The sequence below is a fragment of the Neovison vison genome, chromosome 11, assembly GCF_020171115.1.
Source record: "Neovison vison isolate M4711 chromosome 11, ASM_NN_V1, whole genome shotgun sequence".
Classification (NCBI taxonomy): Eukaryota; Metazoa; Chordata; class Mammalia; order Carnivora; family Mustelidae; genus Neogale; species Neogale vison.
Window position 1 is genome coordinate 105,667,336 of NC_058101.1, and position 19,303 is coordinate 105,686,638.

The 19,303-nt window shown below is 41.1% G+C and overlaps 1 protein-coding gene across 4 annotated transcripts in view; it reads left to right on the forward strand.

Annotated features, from left to right (window-relative positions):
• The first annotated feature begins 344 nt into the window (after nucleotides 1–344).
• MANBA (mannosidase beta) overlaps nucleotides 345–19,303 on the forward strand; it is a 124,240-nt gene continuing 105,281 nt past the window's right edge. For 2 of the 4 annotated variants that reach the window (XM_044224390.1, XM_044224392.1), the window contains exons 1-2: nucleotides 345–569; nucleotides 16,683–16,777. In XM_044224390.1, the coding sequence (XP_044080325.1) occupies nucleotides 393–569; nucleotides 16,683–16,777 (272 nt within the window). In that variant the 5' untranslated portion in view covers nucleotides 345–392. Of the gene's footprint in view, nucleotides 570–16,682; nucleotides 16,778–16,998; nucleotides 17,040–19,303 lie in introns of those variants that run through there. The other 2 variants (XM_044224389.1, XM_044224391.1) reach the window with 2 other exon arrangements.

Here is a 19,303-nt window from a genome sequence, read left to right on the forward strand (position 1 = left end):
AAGCCTCTCTCGCTGTGTCTCATTACCCTACTGTCGGTCCTTGAGCTCCCTGAGGCTTTGCGCGCCACTTTGTGCCCAGGGATCTGTGTGCGCCAATTGCGCAGCACTGTTCTCGCCTTCGGCTCAGACACCGGAGCAGCAGGAATAAGCGCTGAAAATTGGCCAGACTGCCGAGGTACCAGCCAGGACCAGATTATGCCCATCCACCCACCAGAGCTCTGCACTCCCCGCCAGCCCGCCCCGCCGCGGGAGCCCGGGTCCCAGCTTCTCAGCTGACCGGGGGCGGAGCCGGGGGGCGGGGCCCGGGCGCGGAGCGCTGGAGCCCGGGCGGCTTCCGAGGAACTCGCGCTTCCGCGGCCGCAGGCGCGGTTGGCGCAGCACCCGCTTTCGGTATGCGCCTCCGCCTGCTTTTCCTGCTCGCCCTGTGCCGAGCGGGCCCCACCGCCTTCGGGCGCAGCCTCAGCTTGCGGGGAAGCTGGAGGATCCGCAGCGGGAACGGCTCCCTGGAGCTGCCGGGGAGGGTCCCCGGTTGCGTGCACAGCGCCTTGTTCCAGCGGGGCCTCATCCAGGTACTGTGCGCGGACGCCCCGCCGCAACCTGCACCCGCCCCGCCGCAACCTGCACCCGCGTGCCCCATGTGCTGAGAGGGGCGCAGGAACGGCTTAGCAGCCCCCGAGCCTTAGGGCTGTGTTCCTGGGTTTGGCCCTAACTTTTCCTTTGGGTCTTGTGGTATGGGGCGGGGAAATGTTGAAGCAGTTAATCTACTGTCGGCGGAGAGCACCGCTGGGGTCCAGGCTTGCCGGGGTCCAGGATTGGTGCGGGCCGCCCGACACAGTCTGGGACATCACTAATTCGGAAAGCGGAAGTTCATACTGGGCGCGTAGTGTTTCTACTGGAGGTTTTCCTATTGCTGTAGTTCACTGAGGAGCGTAGAAAGGACTTGTTACCGACAAAGCGTAAGGCGGGGGTTTACTGTTTATATGGACCCTTTAGGGGACACTAGTTTTGCTAAGCGTTAGCTATATTCGGTAATGTCTTAGTTTTTCTCTTTAGTTTGTAGACCTCAGGGCGTCGGGTTGGGATTGATGCAACTCTCTTAGGATAAGGAGAATGAGACAGACAAGCGTAAGGTTAGGATTATTAGTGCTAGTGTAAAGGCTAAATAATTTTTAAGGCTGATTGGGATATGAAGAAAGATGCCGTTTCTTAGGGCACATTGTGTGTGTGTTAACAGATCTTCCAATTTATAGATTCCTTGTGGAGGACGGTTTCCTCTTTGGCTGCCTGTGTGCAGAGAAATTGAGAGCCTTTCCAGACGTTAACACCTTCCACTGTTTTTGTGCACTGTTCCATCAGCTGCCTGTGGCTTTCCCATTCCTCAGTCGTTCTTGCCTGGGACAGATGTTTTTGATACATTTTACCAGCCCCAAGAACATCTCTACAAGAGTAGATCTTCTACGCTACTCTGGATGATATGGAGTTAGGGAGACCAGAGAAGGTAGAGAATTTACTCCAGATCACACAGCAACTAAGTGGCAGAAGTGGAATTCTAGCCCAGGCTGGCCAGACTCCATTCCACAGTCTGGGTTCTCAACTGTACTACGCTTACCGTGGTGTTGTGAAAAATTACGATATTCCTGTGGTTGACTATGGGGAATATCATTCACAGTTTACTTAAATGATGGCATCATCAAGTAGGGTTATGCAGAATTTCTGATCTGGTACACATTAGCTTTTTTTCAAGAAATGTGTATCAGAAAGGAAGTGAACCTTGTAAATGACACTGACCATAGTCCAGTTTATCTTTTTTAAAATAACTAATTTTCAAATTTGGGTACTTGAACTACTTTTAGTTAACAAACTACTTGTGACATAGGCTACAACTGACCTTGGTTCCCTGAGGCTTCCCTCACACATGCTTTGAGAGTGCCTGTGTTTATTTTGCAGGGTGTCTCCTTGCCTCATTTTACTGAAAAATTAAGGGCAGTGAGAAATAATTAGTGGCTTTAGCAAATCAGATGATTATTTCATGTTACAAGGCTACATATTAAGAAACAGCGTTTGGTTACTAGCTAACGAGAAAGAGGTTGCTCAGAGTATGAAATAACTCACTTTTCCTCATGGAAATAATTTTTAATGTTTGTTAAATATATTCAGAAATTCTTAGAAAAACTTTAAGTTCAGTAAGGTAGATGTGGGTTTTTAAAAAATTCTTTTCTGAAAAGATTTTATTTATTTATTTATTTATTTAATTTTCCCCCTTATCAAAATATTTTTTTTTCCCAGTGTTCCAAGATTCATTATTTATGCACCACACCCAGTGCCCCATGCAATGCGGGCCCTCCTTAATACCCACCACCAGCCTCACCCAACCCTCCCCCCCTTCTAAAACCCTGTTTGTTTCTCAGAGTCCACAGTCTTTCATGGTTCATCTCCCTCTCTGATTTTCCACAATTCACTTTTCAAAGATGTGGGTGTTTTTTTTTTTTAATTTTTAAAACTTTTTAAAGAAGATTTTTATTTATTTATTTGACAGAGAGAGATCACAAGTAGGCAGAAAGGCAGGCAGAGTGATGGGGGAAGCAGGCTCCCTGCTGAGCAGAGAGCCCTATGGAGGGCTCGATTCTAGGACCCTGAGATCAGGACCTGAGCTGAAAGGAGAGGCTTAACCTACGGAGCCACCCAGGCGCCCCAAGATGTAGGTTTTAAATGGTAGTGCAGTGAGAGGTCGAGGTCCTTTTGAGGATTGGGTAACTCTGGGCCTAATCATCAGCAACATCAGTATTATTGAGTTAATATGCTGCTGTTATTCTACCTGCTTTATTACAACTACCCTTTTGGTGTTGGCCTCAGGAAATCTATCGTTTAGAGCAGATAAGAACGAATACTGTTTTTACACAAGAACTTGAAACATATCTTGGCCAAAGTTATTTACTTACTCATTCCCCTAATTATTTTGTAAGTATTCCGTACTTCCAATGTAGCAGGCACTATTTAAAGTGCTTGAAACTGAGTGGTGAGGAAAACAAACTCTTTGTCTCAATAGGCATTCCAGTGGAGGAGATAGACAATAAACAAATTAATAGATAATATAATGGCAGGTGGTACACGGAAAAGAAATAAAGTCGATTAGAGGAAGCAGAGGTAGAAGGCTGGTGGGGAAGAACTGCTATTAGAATAAAGTGGTTAGGGGTGCCTGGGTGGCTCAGTGGGTTGAGCCTCTGCCTTCAGCTCCGGTCATGGTCTCTGGGTGGTGGGATCAAGCCCTGCATCAGGCTCTCTGCTCAGCAGGGAACCTGCTTCCCCCTTCTCTCTATTCCTGCCTCTCTGCCTACTTCTGATCTCTCTTTCTCTGTCAAATAAATAAATAAATCTAAAAAAAAAAAAAAGAATAAAGTAGTTAAAGATAGCTGTCTTGATAAAGTAACTTTTAAGTAGAGATCTTTTGATAAGGTCAGTTTTAAAAAGAAAAAAGTCGGAGAGGGGAGAGGCCTTGAGATGGGAACGTGCTGGAGAAGTTGTAGGAATAGTAAGCTGGTTAGTGTGACTAGGGCCCTGTGAGCTCTTGGGGAAGGGAATGTGTTCAAAGAGGGCATCTACTGCAGATCTTGTAGGGCTTGTAAGCCATGGGAAGCACGTTGGTTTTTATTCTGCATGTAATGGGGAAGCTGTTGGGAGTTTGGAGCATAGAGTTGCATAAATGGAGCTGCCTGATATCTTAAGTGCTTAGATAAGGGGACTCTTGTTACGACTGTTTTCAGCTTTCCTATGCAATTCCTCACTGGTGCAAGTTTGAAAAGATTTTTTTTTTTTAATTTTAAAAAAGATTTTATGTATTTATCTGTCAGAGAGAGAGAGAGCACAAGCAGGGCGAACGGCAGGCAGAGGGAGAAACAGACTCCCTGTAGAGCAAGGAGCTGGATGTCGGACTAGATTCTAGTACCCTAGAACCGTGACCTGAGCCAAAGGCAGATGCCCAACTGACTAAGCCACCCAGGTGTCCCACATTTCTCCTTTTTTAGATAAAGATATTCTCAGTGTGCCAAAATTAGAAAATATAGGTGAGAAGAAGAAAACCTGGAAACCTGGCTTTCAGAGATAACTACTATTAAAATTTTAAAATACACTATATTCTTTCAGAACTTTTCTGTCTATACACATTTTTGATAATTATTTAAATATACAGCATAACTACTTTTTTGTATAGAATATTTTTGATAGTTTTGTATACGATAAACATATTTCTACAAACCATGGTTAAGGGCTCTTTTTGATTTTGTTGTATATATTTGCTGTCATTTATAATCACTCACTCACTGTTGGATAGTTACCAGACTTGATTTTTTCTATTCTTTGATGAAGATCCTTTTAACTAAATTTTAGTTATTGTGGGGTGCCTGGGTGGCTCAGTCGTTAAGCATCTACCTTTGGCTCAGGTCATGATCCCAGGGTCCTGGGATTGAGCCCCGCATTCGGCTCCCTTGTCAGTGGGAGGCCTGCTTCTCCCTCTCCCACTTCTGCTGCTTATGTTCCCTCTCTGGCTGCGTCTCTCTCTGTCAAAAAAAAATAAATTAAATCTTTAAAATAAATAAATTTTAATTAGTATATATCCTTATTTTCTTTCTTTTTTTTTTTTTAAAGATTTTATTTTTTTATCTGACAGAGATCACAGGTAGGCAGAGAGACAGGCAGAGAGAGAGAGAGGAGGAAGCAGGCTCCCTGCTGAGCAAAGAACCCAACGTGGGACTCTATCCCAGGACCCTGAGATCATGACCTGAGCCAAAGGCAGAGGCTTTAACCCACTGAGCCACCCAGGTTTTCCATATATCTTTATTTTCTTAAACAATTTTTAGAAGTGCAATTGCTGATTCATAAGGGTTATACACTTTTTTAGTCTTTTTTTTTTTAAGATTTTATTTATTCATTTGACAGATCAAAGTAGGCAGAGAGGCAGGCAGAGAGAGAGGGAAGCAGGCTTCCTGCTGAGCAGAGAACCCAGAGAGCCAGATGTGGGGCTCGATTCCAAGACCCTGGGATCATGACTGGAGCCAAAGGCAGAAACTTTAACCCACTGAGCCACCCAGGCACCCCTTTTTTGGTCTTTTAATATCTACTTCTTTTTTAAAGATTTTATATTTATATATTTATTTGACAGAGAGAGAGAGAGAGAGAGATAGATAGATATCTCCTGGCTCCCTGCTTCTCAATACAGTTTTTCTCAATAAATAATAAAAACTGTAACAGTTTTACATTCCCATTCTTTTATCAGAGTGCTCATTTTAGGTGCTAGATTTGGACATTATTTTATTTACTTATTTTTAAAAATGATTTGTTATTTTATTATTTATTTATTTATTTTTAAAGATTTTAAAAATTTATTTGACAGTGAGAGAGATCACAATTAGGAGAGGAAGGCAGAGAGAGAGAGAAGCAGGCTCCCTGCTGAGCAGAGAGCCAGATGCAGGACTCTATCCCAGGACCTCTGAGCTGAAGGCAGAGGCTTAACTCACTGAGCCACCCAGGCCCGAGAGGGTGCAGGTACATACGTGAAGAGGGAGTGGTAGAGGAAAAAGGAGAGAGACTCCCAAGCAGACTCCCTGATGAGCAGGCAGCCTGGCCCCTGGGGTGGGGGTACTCAATCCCAGAACCCTGAGCCAAAATCAAGAGTGGGATACTCACCCAGGTGCCCCATTTGGACATTATTTTAAAAAAAGCAAAACCAAACACAGTTTATAGTGAGGTTGAACATCTTTTATATGTTTATTTCATGTTTATTGGTGATTTGGGGTTACTTATGTCCTTTATTTTTGTGTTGGCTCTTCATCTAAAATACAGATTTATTAGACCTCTGGTTATATATTTTCAAAAATTTCTCTTTTATTATTTTTTAAAAAAGATTTATTTATTTATTTATTTATTTGACAGACAGAGATCACAAGTAGGCAGAGAGGCAGCAGAGAGAGAGGGGGAAGCAGAGTCCCTGCTGAACATAGAGCCCGATACAGGGCTTGATACAGGGCTCCAATCTAGGACCCTGGGATCATGACCTGAGCTGAAGGCAGAGGCTTTAACCCACCCAGGTGCCCCAAAAATGTCTCTTTTATATATTGAAATCTTCTAAGGTTTTTTCCTTTCATGATTGTTTCTATCTTTGATATTTTACTTTGAAAGTAATTCCTTCTTAACCCAATAAGTAAATATTTACATGTATTTCCTCTTTTGTATCTTTATAATTCCTTTATATATTTAAAATTTTGATCCATTTGAGGTTTTCAGATGGTTAGTTTTTAATATCCCATAATTTAACAATTTCTCTTTTGTTCACTGATATAAAACATTACTTTTTCATGTATGAAATTCTCACATACTGGTAATTTTCTTATTTCCTCTCTTAAAATTATTTTTTAAAGAATTATAAATGTTTAATGCTTATTGAACAAAAAAATCGATGCACAAAAATATAAAATAGAAAGAATAAGGGAAAAACAATAAAAAAAATACTACAAAGCAGAAGTAACCATTGTAAAAATGTTTATGTGTGTCTTTCCAGATTTTTCTAAGTACATACAAATACAATAATATAAAAATGAAATCAGTTCCTGTAATGGTTTTTTAAGTACTTATTCATTTAAAATACATGGTGAACATCATCCTGTATCTATAAGTGTCTGTAAGTGTAGATCTGGAATAATGTTTAATAACTACATAGACTCCATTATGAAGATGTGTTCATATTTGAAATCTACACTTAAAATTGACAAAAATATTTTATAAATATGAATATACACATATACTAAGAACTGGTAGGCACCAAATACTTAGGGATTCTTCTCTAAATTTTACGACTCTCTTGTATCCTTCTTATGTAATTGGGACAAATGATCAGAGAAGATTTTTTAGATATGTCAGTTTGTAAAATATAAATGTCAAGGCTATCATGGTAGCTATACATGTGACTAGCAATTTAGTCTTAATCATTCTGTCCTAGGAGCTGTCATTCTGTCCTATGAGCCCTTGGAGGCCCTAATCTGCCGATTATCACTCAGATAAATTCTAATAAAATATGTGCATTAGTGTGGATAAATGTACATTTTTGTATTCTTGAAGTAGCCAAAGACAACTGTCATGTAAATACACTTTAAAAACTTATTGTTATGGTAAATTTCAAACAGCTACAAAGAAGAGTAGCAAAGTGAACTCCCATTTATCCGTCACTCCAGCTTCAGCACAGTGCATTTTGTTTCTTCCTCCATTCACTATGCCACCCCTAATTTTGAAGCAATTCTAGACTTCACACCATTTCATCCTCAAACATTTTACTATGGATCTCTAACTGTAATGCCGTTATCACCCATTTGAATATTTTTGTTGTGTTTCAGAGGAAGAAGTCTTATGATTATGGTCCAAAATGACCAAATATAAATTTATCTTTAAATAGAAGGTCTTTTCTCTGATGTCTGTACTCATCTTCTATGAAAGACTTAAAACTGGAATATTTGATTTTATTTGATCATTTTATAATGTGAAATGATCTCAAAAGCTTGTAGAAAAGGAATCTTTTTTTTTTTTAAGATTTTATTTATTTATTTGAGAGAGAGAGAGAGCATGAGAGGAAGCGAGGTCAGTGGGAGAAGCAGACTCCCTGCTGAGCGGGGAGTCAGATGTGGGACTCAGTCCTGGGACTCCAGGATCATGACCTGAGCTGAAGGCAGTCGCTTAACCAACTGAGCCACCCAGGCACACATAGAAGAGGAATCTTTTGAAGGTCTGTATGTTTTTTAAAAGTTTGCTTAAAAATGATGTATGACATTAAGGAGATAAATGAGTTAAGAACTCTGTATTTGAAGTTTAAATTTGAGCAGGAAATAATCATTCAGTTTTGGGGAAGAGAAAACTGTGAGGTTTTTAAGCCTTCTTCCTCTTCTTTTTCTTTTTTTTTTTTTTAAGATTTTATTTATTTATTTGACAGAGCTCACAAGTAGGCAGAGAGGCAGGCAGAGAGAGAGGAAGGGAAGCAGGCTCCCTGCCGAGCAGAGAGCCCAATGTGGGACTCGATCCCAGGACCCTGGGATCATGCCCTGACCAAAGGCAGAGGCTTTAACCCACTGAGCCACCCAGGTGTCCCATATATCCTTATTTTCTTAAACAATTTAAGTGCAATTGCCCTTAAAAATTAAACAATTTAAGTGCAATTGCACTTAACCCACTGAGCCACCCAGGCACCCCTTCTTTTTTTTTTTTTTAAAGACAGCTTTGGAAAACTCTGATTCTTAAACCTAGACATAAACTTCTTCATTTGATACCTTGTGGGGTGTGTTTAAGGCATAAGAAGATTTGCTTCTTATGGCCCAACACTGGATATCAGATAGTTGAATCTTTAGGTAAGGCGTTGTCTTTATCACATGAACATGTACATAGTCAACCTAGACTATGAAACTCATCTTCATGTAATAGTGCTGTAATGTCTTCCATGTGCAATGCACTCTCCTTGACCCTCTCAGGTGCCCCTGGTCATATAATTCCCACTGCAGCCCTGTGGAGAAGGTTATCATTACTTACACTGACGGAGGCTCAGAGAAGTTATGGCCTAAGATCATGCATCTTTTAAATGGTGGGGGGACAAGGATGCAACCCACATCTTTTCACATCTCATGTGGCCTGTTGGCAAGAAGAAATAGTAAGCAAAGAGAACAATTACTGTCTTCATCTAAAGATGTCCAGTGAGAACGGTGATGAGCACAATGTGCTGTTCAAAATATACCACCCAGAGCATCCCATTTGCTGAAAGTTCTTGATAAATGCATGCAGTTCCTGAGGGTCACTCTACAGATCCCTTCTTCTCTGTTCTCTGCCTCTTGGAAGTCTCTTAGTTTCGGTGTCTGTGCCAGAACTGTGGCTCTGGCCTAGAGCTGCTCTGATGTCTTAATCTGGAACTCTGTCCTCTGCTGATTTGTGGCTGGAAATTTATCTCCACTCTTCTATCTGAATGTCTTCATGGAATATTGAAACTCAGTATATACAAATGCCTCTTTTCTCAATTCTCCCAATCCTTAGTTTCTCTTCTTTTATCTGTTTCTAACAACACACCAATATTTTCTCAGTGAATGAGGCCTGGAATTTTGAGGCCGTTTTTGTTTCTTGTCACCTGTGTTGCTGCTTGTTGGATCTTGTAGGTCCAGCCTGCAGTGTCTTATAACCATTCCTGCTTCATCATTTGTACTGCTATCAGCCCAGCTTATTGTTTTCTTTTTAAAAAAGAGGTCAACTAATTTTAAGGACTTTTAGGAATAGGTAAAGGATACACAATTGATCCCTGAACAAAATGGGTTTGAACTAGGCGAGTCCACTTATACTCGGATTTTTTTTCAGTGAGTACAGTACTATAAATGTGTTTTCTTTCCCTTCTGATTTTATGAATAACATTTTCTTTTCCCTAGCTTATTTTCTTGTAGGAATACAGTATATAATAGATATACAAAATATGTTAATTGACTGTTTATGTTATTAGTAAGGTTTCTGGTGAATAGTAGGCGATTGGTAGTTAATTCTGAGGAGTCAAAGTTAGTAAGTAGATTTTTGACTGTGTGGGGTTTAGGAGCACCATATTGTTAGCTGTACCTCTGAGGGTTAACTGTAATGATAAAAAAAAAAAATGTAAAGGTGGGATATATAATGAAAGCAAGAATCCTTCTTCCATCCCTGTCTCCTAGTTTTCTAGTTTCCTTCCACAGAAACAACCACTGTTAACAGGGGTCTTGTGTACATTCGTGTATCTTGTGACAGATGTCTGTGTACATAATAGATTTATCTACATTTCTCTCTACAGAAGATGATATTCTATGCATATGGTTTGGTACTGACTTTTTCCTTTAATTTGACATACCCTAGAAGTCATTTCAGATCAGTATCTGTAACAGTAACGATAGCTGTCATTTGTTGAATGCTTGCTGTATGCAATAAAGCACTTTCCACATGTTACCTCTTGGCAATTTTCGTACTGATCCTGGGAGGTACTATTATTCCTGTTCTAGAACTGAGAAAACAGAAGAGTAGAGGTGTTACATGAGTTTCACAGGATCTCACAGGTATTAGGGCTGAGCTGGGACTTGAATTCATGCAAACAAGATTGCTCCCTGCTGTTGCTCTTACCTGTCAGCTCCACCCCCTCCCCTCTCCCTGCCCCCGCTTCAGCTCAGAGGCAGGAACTATGGCTGTGGATCTGTTCAACCACCCAAATTTGCTCCCTGAGCAGGTGTGATCTGTGGCTCCTCTGACCCTTTGTGTCAGTCTAGAATCATTCTCTGGGCATCTACGCTAATCTTTCATGAGTTCTAGTCTGGAGCTGTGGAGTGGGCTAAGGAAAGCATCTTGTTTCTCCTCTTTTTTTTTTAATTTTTTTTTAAAGATTTTATTTATTTATTTGACAGAGAGAGAGAGAGAGATCACAAGTAGGCAGAGAGGCAGGCAGAGAGAGAGAGGAGGAAGCAGGCTCCCTGCCGAGCAGAGAGCCCGATGTGGGGCTCCATCCCAGGACCCTGGGACCTGAGCTGAAGGCAGAGGCTTTAACCCACTGAGCCACCCAGGCACCCCTTGTTTCTCCTTTTAAATTCCCCTTTTAAATTCTCTTTGGTCAGGAAACAAGGAGTTGCCTTAACTTCCACCCCTTTTTACCTAGCTGTGGTAGAGATGAAGCAGTATTTACTAGTTTAAGGATTTTAGGCAAAAATGATGTTAAGGCCAACCAAAATGTTTTGACTTAGGAACTTAGAATCTCTTGTACCTGTGCACCTTCTGAAGTAAGAATCATAGATGAAGCTCCTTTTGGCGATGGACAAACTGAGGTTTGGAGAATGTAGCTTCTCTGTACCTTAATATATTGTTTACTCAATGTATTGTTTACTTCTGCTCATTTTTTGCATAAATGTTTTCTTAAACTTTTTTTGTCGAAGTGTCCAAGAAGACATCTATGTATGAGCCAGTTGCAAAGACTTCCTTTTCTCTTTTTAACTCTATTTGAAGTAATTATGTCTGGGGTAGAATCAGGTGTTGGATTGAAGCAGAATTGGAGAGTGGAGAAGCTATACCTGGTTAAAAAATTTAGGTATCTATAGGCAGTCCTAACAGATGATGTTCAGAAGCTTACAGAGAAAATGAGACTGATAATGCCCTTTGTACGGTGTGGTGCCATATAGTTTGTTGACGTACGCAAGCATGGTAAATGCCAATTATAAATAACTAGCACAGGCTTTATATGGGATATTTATCTCCTGGTTCCTGCTTGGTAGGTAGCACTGACATTGTAACAATTGGTGGCATTTGTGACAATAATGGCAGCATTGAGTGTTTGGACTCTAGAACTAGACGTCCTGGGTCTAAATCAGTGCTCCGCCACTTCATTTAACTTTTAGCCTTGGACTCTTTGTTATGAGATGGCAATGATGATAATACCTTTCCCCTTGGTGATCAGGTGATCATCTGATATAAAAGTGTCGGTGTGTGTGGCATGAGGATAGCTGAAAGAATGCAGACCTTGGTGTTAGACTGAGGTGATTTGGTTCCTGGATGTCCTGCTTACTTGTGGGACCTTAGGAGTGGAATTCTCTGGAGCTTTAGTTTCTTCCTCTGTAAATGGTATTTACTGCATATGTTTGTGATGAAGATAAGACTATATGAGTGAGTACCTGTCTTGGACAACAAATGATACTTCTGTTGTTTTTTAGGGCTCATGGGTTTGCTTAGCATCCCAATGACTTACATGGTTTCTTAGTCATCAGGTATAACACTGAACTGCTGTTAGCTTTATTTTGTTTATTTTTTGTTTATTTTCAATTTTTCAACTTTTAATCTGTGCTGTGAAGGACATCCTAAATGCTGAATGAGATACAATAGAATATTTTTTTCTTCCAGTATTAAATAAAAATGATATTCACAAATGTTTTAAGGAAACTTCTATGTAATCAAGGTGGTGACCCCGAATTAAAAAAACAACAACAACCAAAAAACAAACCTCTGATCATGTTCTTGATTTCTTATAATTGCATTTGGAAATTGCTTCCCACCTCTGATAAACATTCTAAAATGTCCCTAAGGGGCACCTGGGTGGCTCAGAGGGTTAAGCCTCTGCCTTGGGCTCAGGTCATGGGAGCCTGCTTCCCTTCCTCTCTCTGCCTGCCTCTCTGCCTCATTGTGTCTCTGTCTCTGTTAATAAATAAATAAATAAAATCTTAAAATGTCCCTAAATGCACATTATTATCTTTTTTTTGGGGGGGGGCAGGACCAGCAACTCTGAGATCCCAAACTAAAAAAATGGTAAAAGGAAAAATAATCAGATTCTACAAATGTCCCAGAATTTGTCTTTAAATGGCAGAAAAAAGTTTAAAAAACACATTGAGCTTTCTAAAATGTCTTTAACAAGCTACCTTGGGAGTCAGTTCAAAAATAGAAGTTGATGCACTGAAACAGATGTTTCAGTGTAGCTTTAAAAATCTTTGTAAGTACAGCCATTTGGAAGGATGATCCTGGATCAGAAGTTTTATTCCTTTGTTTCTACATTAGGTACACACGCCTCATCTCCCTCATCATAATTGTCTCTGTAATTTCCTCTGGTGTAGCAGTCATAAGCACTCTGGCCTTCCATATCCATATCTTCCAGGTCATCGTATCTGCCACTCCTGTAGCCTTGGTCCCCACCACCTCTAGAGTAACTGCAACCTTGCCCCTGGGCTCCAAAATCACTCCCTCTAGTTCCCCTGGCTGACTTGCCAGAGAGATCCATGTGGATCTGGTGACCATCTAGAGATTCTCCATTCATGGTTCTCCTGGCATCAGAGACAAGCTCTAGTTTGGTGAAGGTAGTGAAATTAAAACCTCGGGATTGCTGAGTCTCGTAAGTCCTTGACAACAACTACCTCAGAAATAGGACCAGAGCTGCTGAAGTGGTCTTCCAGATCCTGCTTATTGATGCGGAAGTTGAGCCCTCCCACGAAAAGCTTTCCTTCTTCAGAAGATATGGCATTGAGTTTGAGTACTACAAATTAAGCAGAAGGACCAGAAAAATAGCTATCCTTGAGGAGTGGATAGACTGGGCTGTTAGCTTTAAATAGGACTCAGAGTTTTAATATGAGCAAAGGGGGTCAGACCTGTTTGGAACTAAATTAAGTTGGTTGCTTAGCATTTGGAATAGTTATTATAAATGTAATCTAAGCTTCTGTAATCTTTATTTTAGGGAAGGTAAGATATTTTCCCTTACAGGAAATTTTTTTAGTAGACTTCATCTTTTGGAGTAATTTTAGGTTCACAGCAAAATTGAATGAAAATGCAGACGTTTCCATATATACCCCCCTCCATACACTTGCACAGCCCCCATAACAACATCCCTCCACAGAGTGGTACATTTGTTATCATCAGTGAACCTACACTGACCTATCATTATCACCCTATGCATATAATTTATAGTAGAGTTCACTCTTGGTGTTGTATATCTGTGGGTTTTGACAAATTTATTATATCTATTCATCATTTTAGTATCATTTAGAGGAGTTTCGCTAACTTCAAAATCTTCTGAGCTCTGCCTGTTCACCTCTCTTCCCCTTAATCCTTAATCCCTGGCAACCACTGTTCTCCACCCCTCCTCCCCCCGCTTTTTTTTTTTTTTAAAAGATTTGCTTATTTGTCAGAGAGAGAGAGAGTGGGGGGGGAGGGCAAAGGTGCCCCGCAACCACTGATCTTTTTACTGTTAACGTGGTTTTGCCTTCTACAGAACATCATGTAGTTGGAGTCATATAGTATGTAGCCTTTTGATTGGTGTTTTTTTTTTTTGAGAGATTTTATTTATTTATTTGACAGAGAGACAGCCAGAGAGTGAACACAGCCGGGGTAGTGGGCGAGGGAGGAGCAGGCTTCCCACCGAGCAGGGTGCCTGGCTTGGGGCTCCATCCTAGGACCCTGGGATCATGACCTGAGCTGAAAGCAGATGCCGAATGACTGAGCCACCCAGGTGCCCCAGTTTGTGGTCTTTAAGCTTTGGCTTCTTTCAAGTAAAAGAAAAACTTAACCTCCAAATTCTATTTGTCTAGAAAAAATATATCTGAGAAGCTTGTCCTCTCGAACTGAACAAGCAGCTTACTTCAAGAGGCTGAGAGACAGGAAGGGGACTTGTGCCACACAAACCAGATCATCAGTCAGCCTCACAGCTTAGCAGGATGACATGTTGCAACTACATTAGCCTTCACACCTTCCGTCTCATGTTATTTTTAACTGGATTGGACTGAGTCCACAGTGTAGAGTTAAAAATAAGGCTGGGTGGAGACACATGGACAGGCTAATTATTAGGTACTTATTTAAACCTGTATCCTTAAATATTTATTCCGTGCTTATTCATCGGACTCTGAGTCCTGTGTGTGTGTTGGAAGAGCCGAAAAGGAAACAAGTTGGCTGGGCCTGGCACACCCTACTTAGTAGAATAAAACCTCATTGTTAATCAGCCCTTAAAAGTCAGTTTGGTGATTATCAGTTGTTACTAAATCTCATTAACTGCACTCTTTCCTAGTAGTTTATTAAAATATTTCTTCCAGGGGCGCCTGGGTGGCTCAGTGGGTTAGGCCTCTGCCTTCAGCTCAGGTCATGATCCTCTCTCTCTCTCTCTCTGCCTGCCTCTCTGCCTACTTGTGATCTCTCTCTGTCAAATAAATAAAATCTTAAAAAAAAAATTTCTTCCAGGGGCTGCTGTCTGGCTTAGTCCATAGAGCATGTGACTCTTGTTTGTGGTGGTGTGAGTTTGAGCCCCACATTGGGTGGAGAGATTACCTAAAAATAAATAAAATCTCTCTCTGTCTATCAAATAAATTAAAAAAAAATCTTAAATAAAAATAAAATAAAATGAAGTGTTTCTTCTAGTCAGGAGCAATTTCTGACAGGTACTATTCTTTCCATCTTGACATACACCCGGCCGTGTTGTAGTGCGTCTTACTGACTTGTGCTCTGAGCAGGTGCCCAACTGGCCATTGCCAACCTAACTTCTGTGGAAGTTAGACAAAGTTGGCTTTTCCTTCTCCATCTAGAGATGCAATTCCTGAGGAAATCACCCTTTGTCCCGTCCCAGTGGGGGAGGACTGCACTCTTTTCTTCTTTGTAGCTGTGATGTTGTTCACAGAAAGATGGACCAAAAAGCGTCACTTGCCACTTTCTTTTCTGTGTCCTCATCTGGAATGTAAAGTGTAGAAAATGGGTAGGAAAAGAAGGATCTCTGAGTATTATGAAAGGAAGGACCTCGGGCTGGACACTCAGTAAGAATAGCATCGGTGAACACCCAGCAGGCCTGTTGCCTGAGGTAGACATTGGCAACCATTTTCAGTAAAGGCCTGGACACTACTTTAGGCATCATGGGTTGTATGGCCTCTGTCATACCTACTCAGCTCTGCTATTGTAGCATGAAGGCTGCCATGTATGATTTGTAAAGGAACAGGCATGGCAGTGCTCCCGTAAAGGTTTATTTATTGACATATGTCCATTCTTAGCTCACTGGCTGCAAGAAATAGGCAGTGAGCTGCACGTGGCCCATAGGTTGTAGTTTGCTGACCTGGTCTGGGACAGTATAGGTAACCTGAAGTTGGTCCATTCAGTGGTATCCATGCTGCCTGTGTGTTTCCTGTAGAGGTCCTTTTTGTGCTCATTTAGTAAAGCTTGGTGAAAAATAACTTTGGAAATGCTACGTGAATCCAAAGAGCGGGCGTTTTGCTGCTGTTTGGGTAGCAGAGGAGAACCATCCCCCCTGAGGCCCGCTAGAATAGTGGCAGCAATAAGCATGGCGACAATAAAAGGGCTATAAGAGAGTGAGGGCCAGGGCACCTGGGTGGCTCAGTCCTTTAAGTGTCTGCCTGGGGCTTACGTCATGACCTCAGGGTCTTGGGATCGAGTCTCACACCAGGATCCCTGCTCAGTGGGGAGACTGCTTCTCCCCCTCTCTCTGTCACTGCCCCTGCTGTCCTCTATTGCTTGCTCGCTCACTCACTCTCTCACATAAATAAATAAATAAATAAATAAATAATCTTCTAAAAAAAAGACATGACTGAGGGCTTCACAGCAGACACTCTGACTTTTATTTTCTCCTAATACCTTGGAGGTTCTGTATTTGGTGTTAACAAGGGCAGCTAATCTTCATCTCCATACATGTTCTTATTGATAATGAAACTATGTGATTTCTATCTCAAAGCTCTTTCATTGAGGAATTTTGTTAGACTTTTTTTGTTTTTAATATTTTATTTATTTGACAGACAGAGATCACAAGTAGGCAGAGAAGCAGGCATAGAGAGAGGGGGAAGCAGACTCCTCACTTAGTAGAGAGCCCGATGTGGGGCTCGATCCGAGGACCCCGGGATCATGACCCGAGCCGAAGGCAGAGGACTTAACCCACTGAGCCATCCAGGCACCCCTTGTTGGATTTTTTAAGAAAACATTTTTTAGTATTTTTTTTGTTATCTGAAAGCCATGTTAACTTTGTTGAAAGTTAAATGGATGGAGCTTTAGCCTTGAGGATGGCATGTGCCAGCATATGAAATGCTTACACTCCTAGGCCCAGAGTTCATTAATTTTTAGGTGACAAATGGCTATTGTTAATAATTTATTTCATGTTTATTTAATTAATTTATTTTTGCATAATTTTCTGCCATAATTTTTATCAACAGGATCTGTACTACAGATTTAATGACCTTGACTACAGATGGATCTCCTTGGATAACTGGACTTACAGCAAGAAATTTAAAATCCCCTTTAACATTAGGTATGTATGTGTGTATATCTATATCTACATCTGTATTTATTTAGTTATTGTTATTATTGATCTTTTTCTTTCTCTGTAGTAATCTTTTGTTTGTTTCGGTTGCATGTCGGAGAGTTGGGAGACCAAAGCCTTTTCCTATAAAAGTGACTATTTGATTTATGTTTTGATTTGTATGTAAGAATGGTGCCACTGACCATCAGTCTTGAAATTATGTCTTACTCAGACCTCCTTCCGGTGGTTATAATGGAGTCACCTATACCTAGTGAGTTCTTTTATTTCCATTTCCTTCTCTCTGCCCCCACGACCACATAATCACTAGAATGTGTTATAATTTGTCAAGTAGGATCAGAGCTATATCATTTTTTCCATGTGGTGTTAGCCAGCCATTGAGGCTATGGCATTGGCCTTATGTTATGTCATGAAGCCATGAGGAAAAGCATAGTAATTTTTCTTGATTCAGCCCCTTTCTCCTCATTTCCCAGCTTCCACATTTGCCTTGGCCTTTGTGAGCGAGTGACTACAATTAGGCCAAAGCTGCAACTAAATTTCTTGCTTTGTCTTTTTATTCTCCGGTCTTATATATGGAAATGTTAGACTCATCTTCCACAAACATTAGATTCATCTTCCCAACATACTGGTTTTACCATGATGTTCTTGCTCAAGAATGACAGTGTTGGGGCACCTGGGCAGCTCAGTCAGTTAAGCATCTAACTCTTGGTTTCAGCTCAAGTCATGATCTCTGGGTCTTGAGATGGAGCCCCATATTGCCTTGTGCTCTACACTCAGTGTGGGAGTCTTCTTGAGAGTCTCCCTCGCTCTCCCAAGTAAATAAATAAAGTCTTGAAAAAGAAGGCACTGTCATTCTTGAGCAAAGGAATGACAGTGTCTTCCCTTTTTTTTTTTTTTAAGGTTTGTTTATTTTAGGGAGAGAGAGAGAGCGTGCATGCGTGTGAGAGTCCACAAGAGAGCATGAGTGGGGGGAAGGGCAGACGGAGAGGAAGAGACTCTCAAACAGACTCCCCGCCCAATGGGAGCCGGAGGCTGACTCCAGTGGTGGGTGTGGGGGGCAGGGACTGAATCCTACAATGCTGAGAGTAGACTTGAGCTGAAATCAAGAGTTGGAGGCTTAACCAACTGAGCCACCCAGGCGCTCTGACAGTGTCTTACTTTTCATTGATAAAACCAGTTTCATCTTCCCTGCTTATTTGTGAAAATACTACTTAATCTTGACTATTCTATCCCACTTTCTGCATCCCTTCCTGCGCTGCTGACTTGACCAGATTCTTTCCCTTAGCTCCCTAGCATAACCTCTGCACCTGAAACTAGCTCATTATCTTTTTTTTTTTTTTAAAAAAAGATTTAATGGGTGCCTGGGTGGTTCAGTGGGTTAAGCCTCTGCCTTTGGCTTGAGTCAAGATCTCGGGGTCCTGGGATCAAGCTCCACATCAGACACTCTGCTCAGCAGGGAGTCTGCTTCCCCCTCTCTCTCTGCCTGCCTCTCTGTCTACTTGTGATCTCTCTTTCTCTGTGTCAAATAAATAAATAAAATCTTAAAAAAAAAAAGATTTTACTTGTTTATTTATTTGACAGAGAGAGAGAGAAAACATGAGTGGGGGGAGGAACAAGAGAAGAGGGAGACGCAGACCCCCAGCTAAGTAGGGAGCCTGATGTGGGACTTGATCCTAGGACCCCCAGGATCGTGACCTGAGCTGAAGGCAGATGCTCAATGACTGAGCCACCCAGGTGCCACCAGTTCACCCTTTTAAAGTACAGTTCAGTAGTTTTTAGTATATTCAAAGCGTTGTGCCGCCATCATTATCCTCATCAGAGAGAAGGTCATACCCATTAGCAGTCTTTCCCCATTCTCAACATCCCCATTCCCTCATCCCTATCCTGGCACTAGGCAACCACTGACTCATTTTCTATGGATTTTTCTCTTCTGGGAATCTCACATAAATGGAACTGTACTGCATGTGGTCCTTCGTGACTGGCTTCTCTCACTTAGCCTAACAGTGTTTTCAAACTTCATCCGTGTTGTCACATTCACTGATCCTTCATTTCTTTTTATCACTAATACTTTATTGCATGGATATACCCCATTTTATTTATTCTGTTCGTCTTGAAATTCTTATTTCTCTCTTGAAGTCTTTCCTTATGACAGAAGCTCTGATAGCATTTGTAGTCTGTCTGACCAGACTATACTATAAAATAGAAGAAATTGAATGTTTTCTCTTTATTCCTGTATTTTAGGCTTGAATGGTAACTAGATTACAGATTCCTTAAATTCAGAGAGTGTTTTAGTTCCCTGTAGGGCTTAGCAGAGTACTGGGCACATCATATTCACTCATAGATACCTGTCAGTTGGTTAATACGTTCTCTTAGTGTCATAAAGGTAATACTTTGTGAAAATGCTTTATATCTTCTATTTAACTAAACTATCATAAGAATTTTGTAAAGTCCGAGAATAAAAGTCCGTGCATTTGGAAATTGTAAGCTGTGCTCATGGTTTTATGGCAATTGAAATAC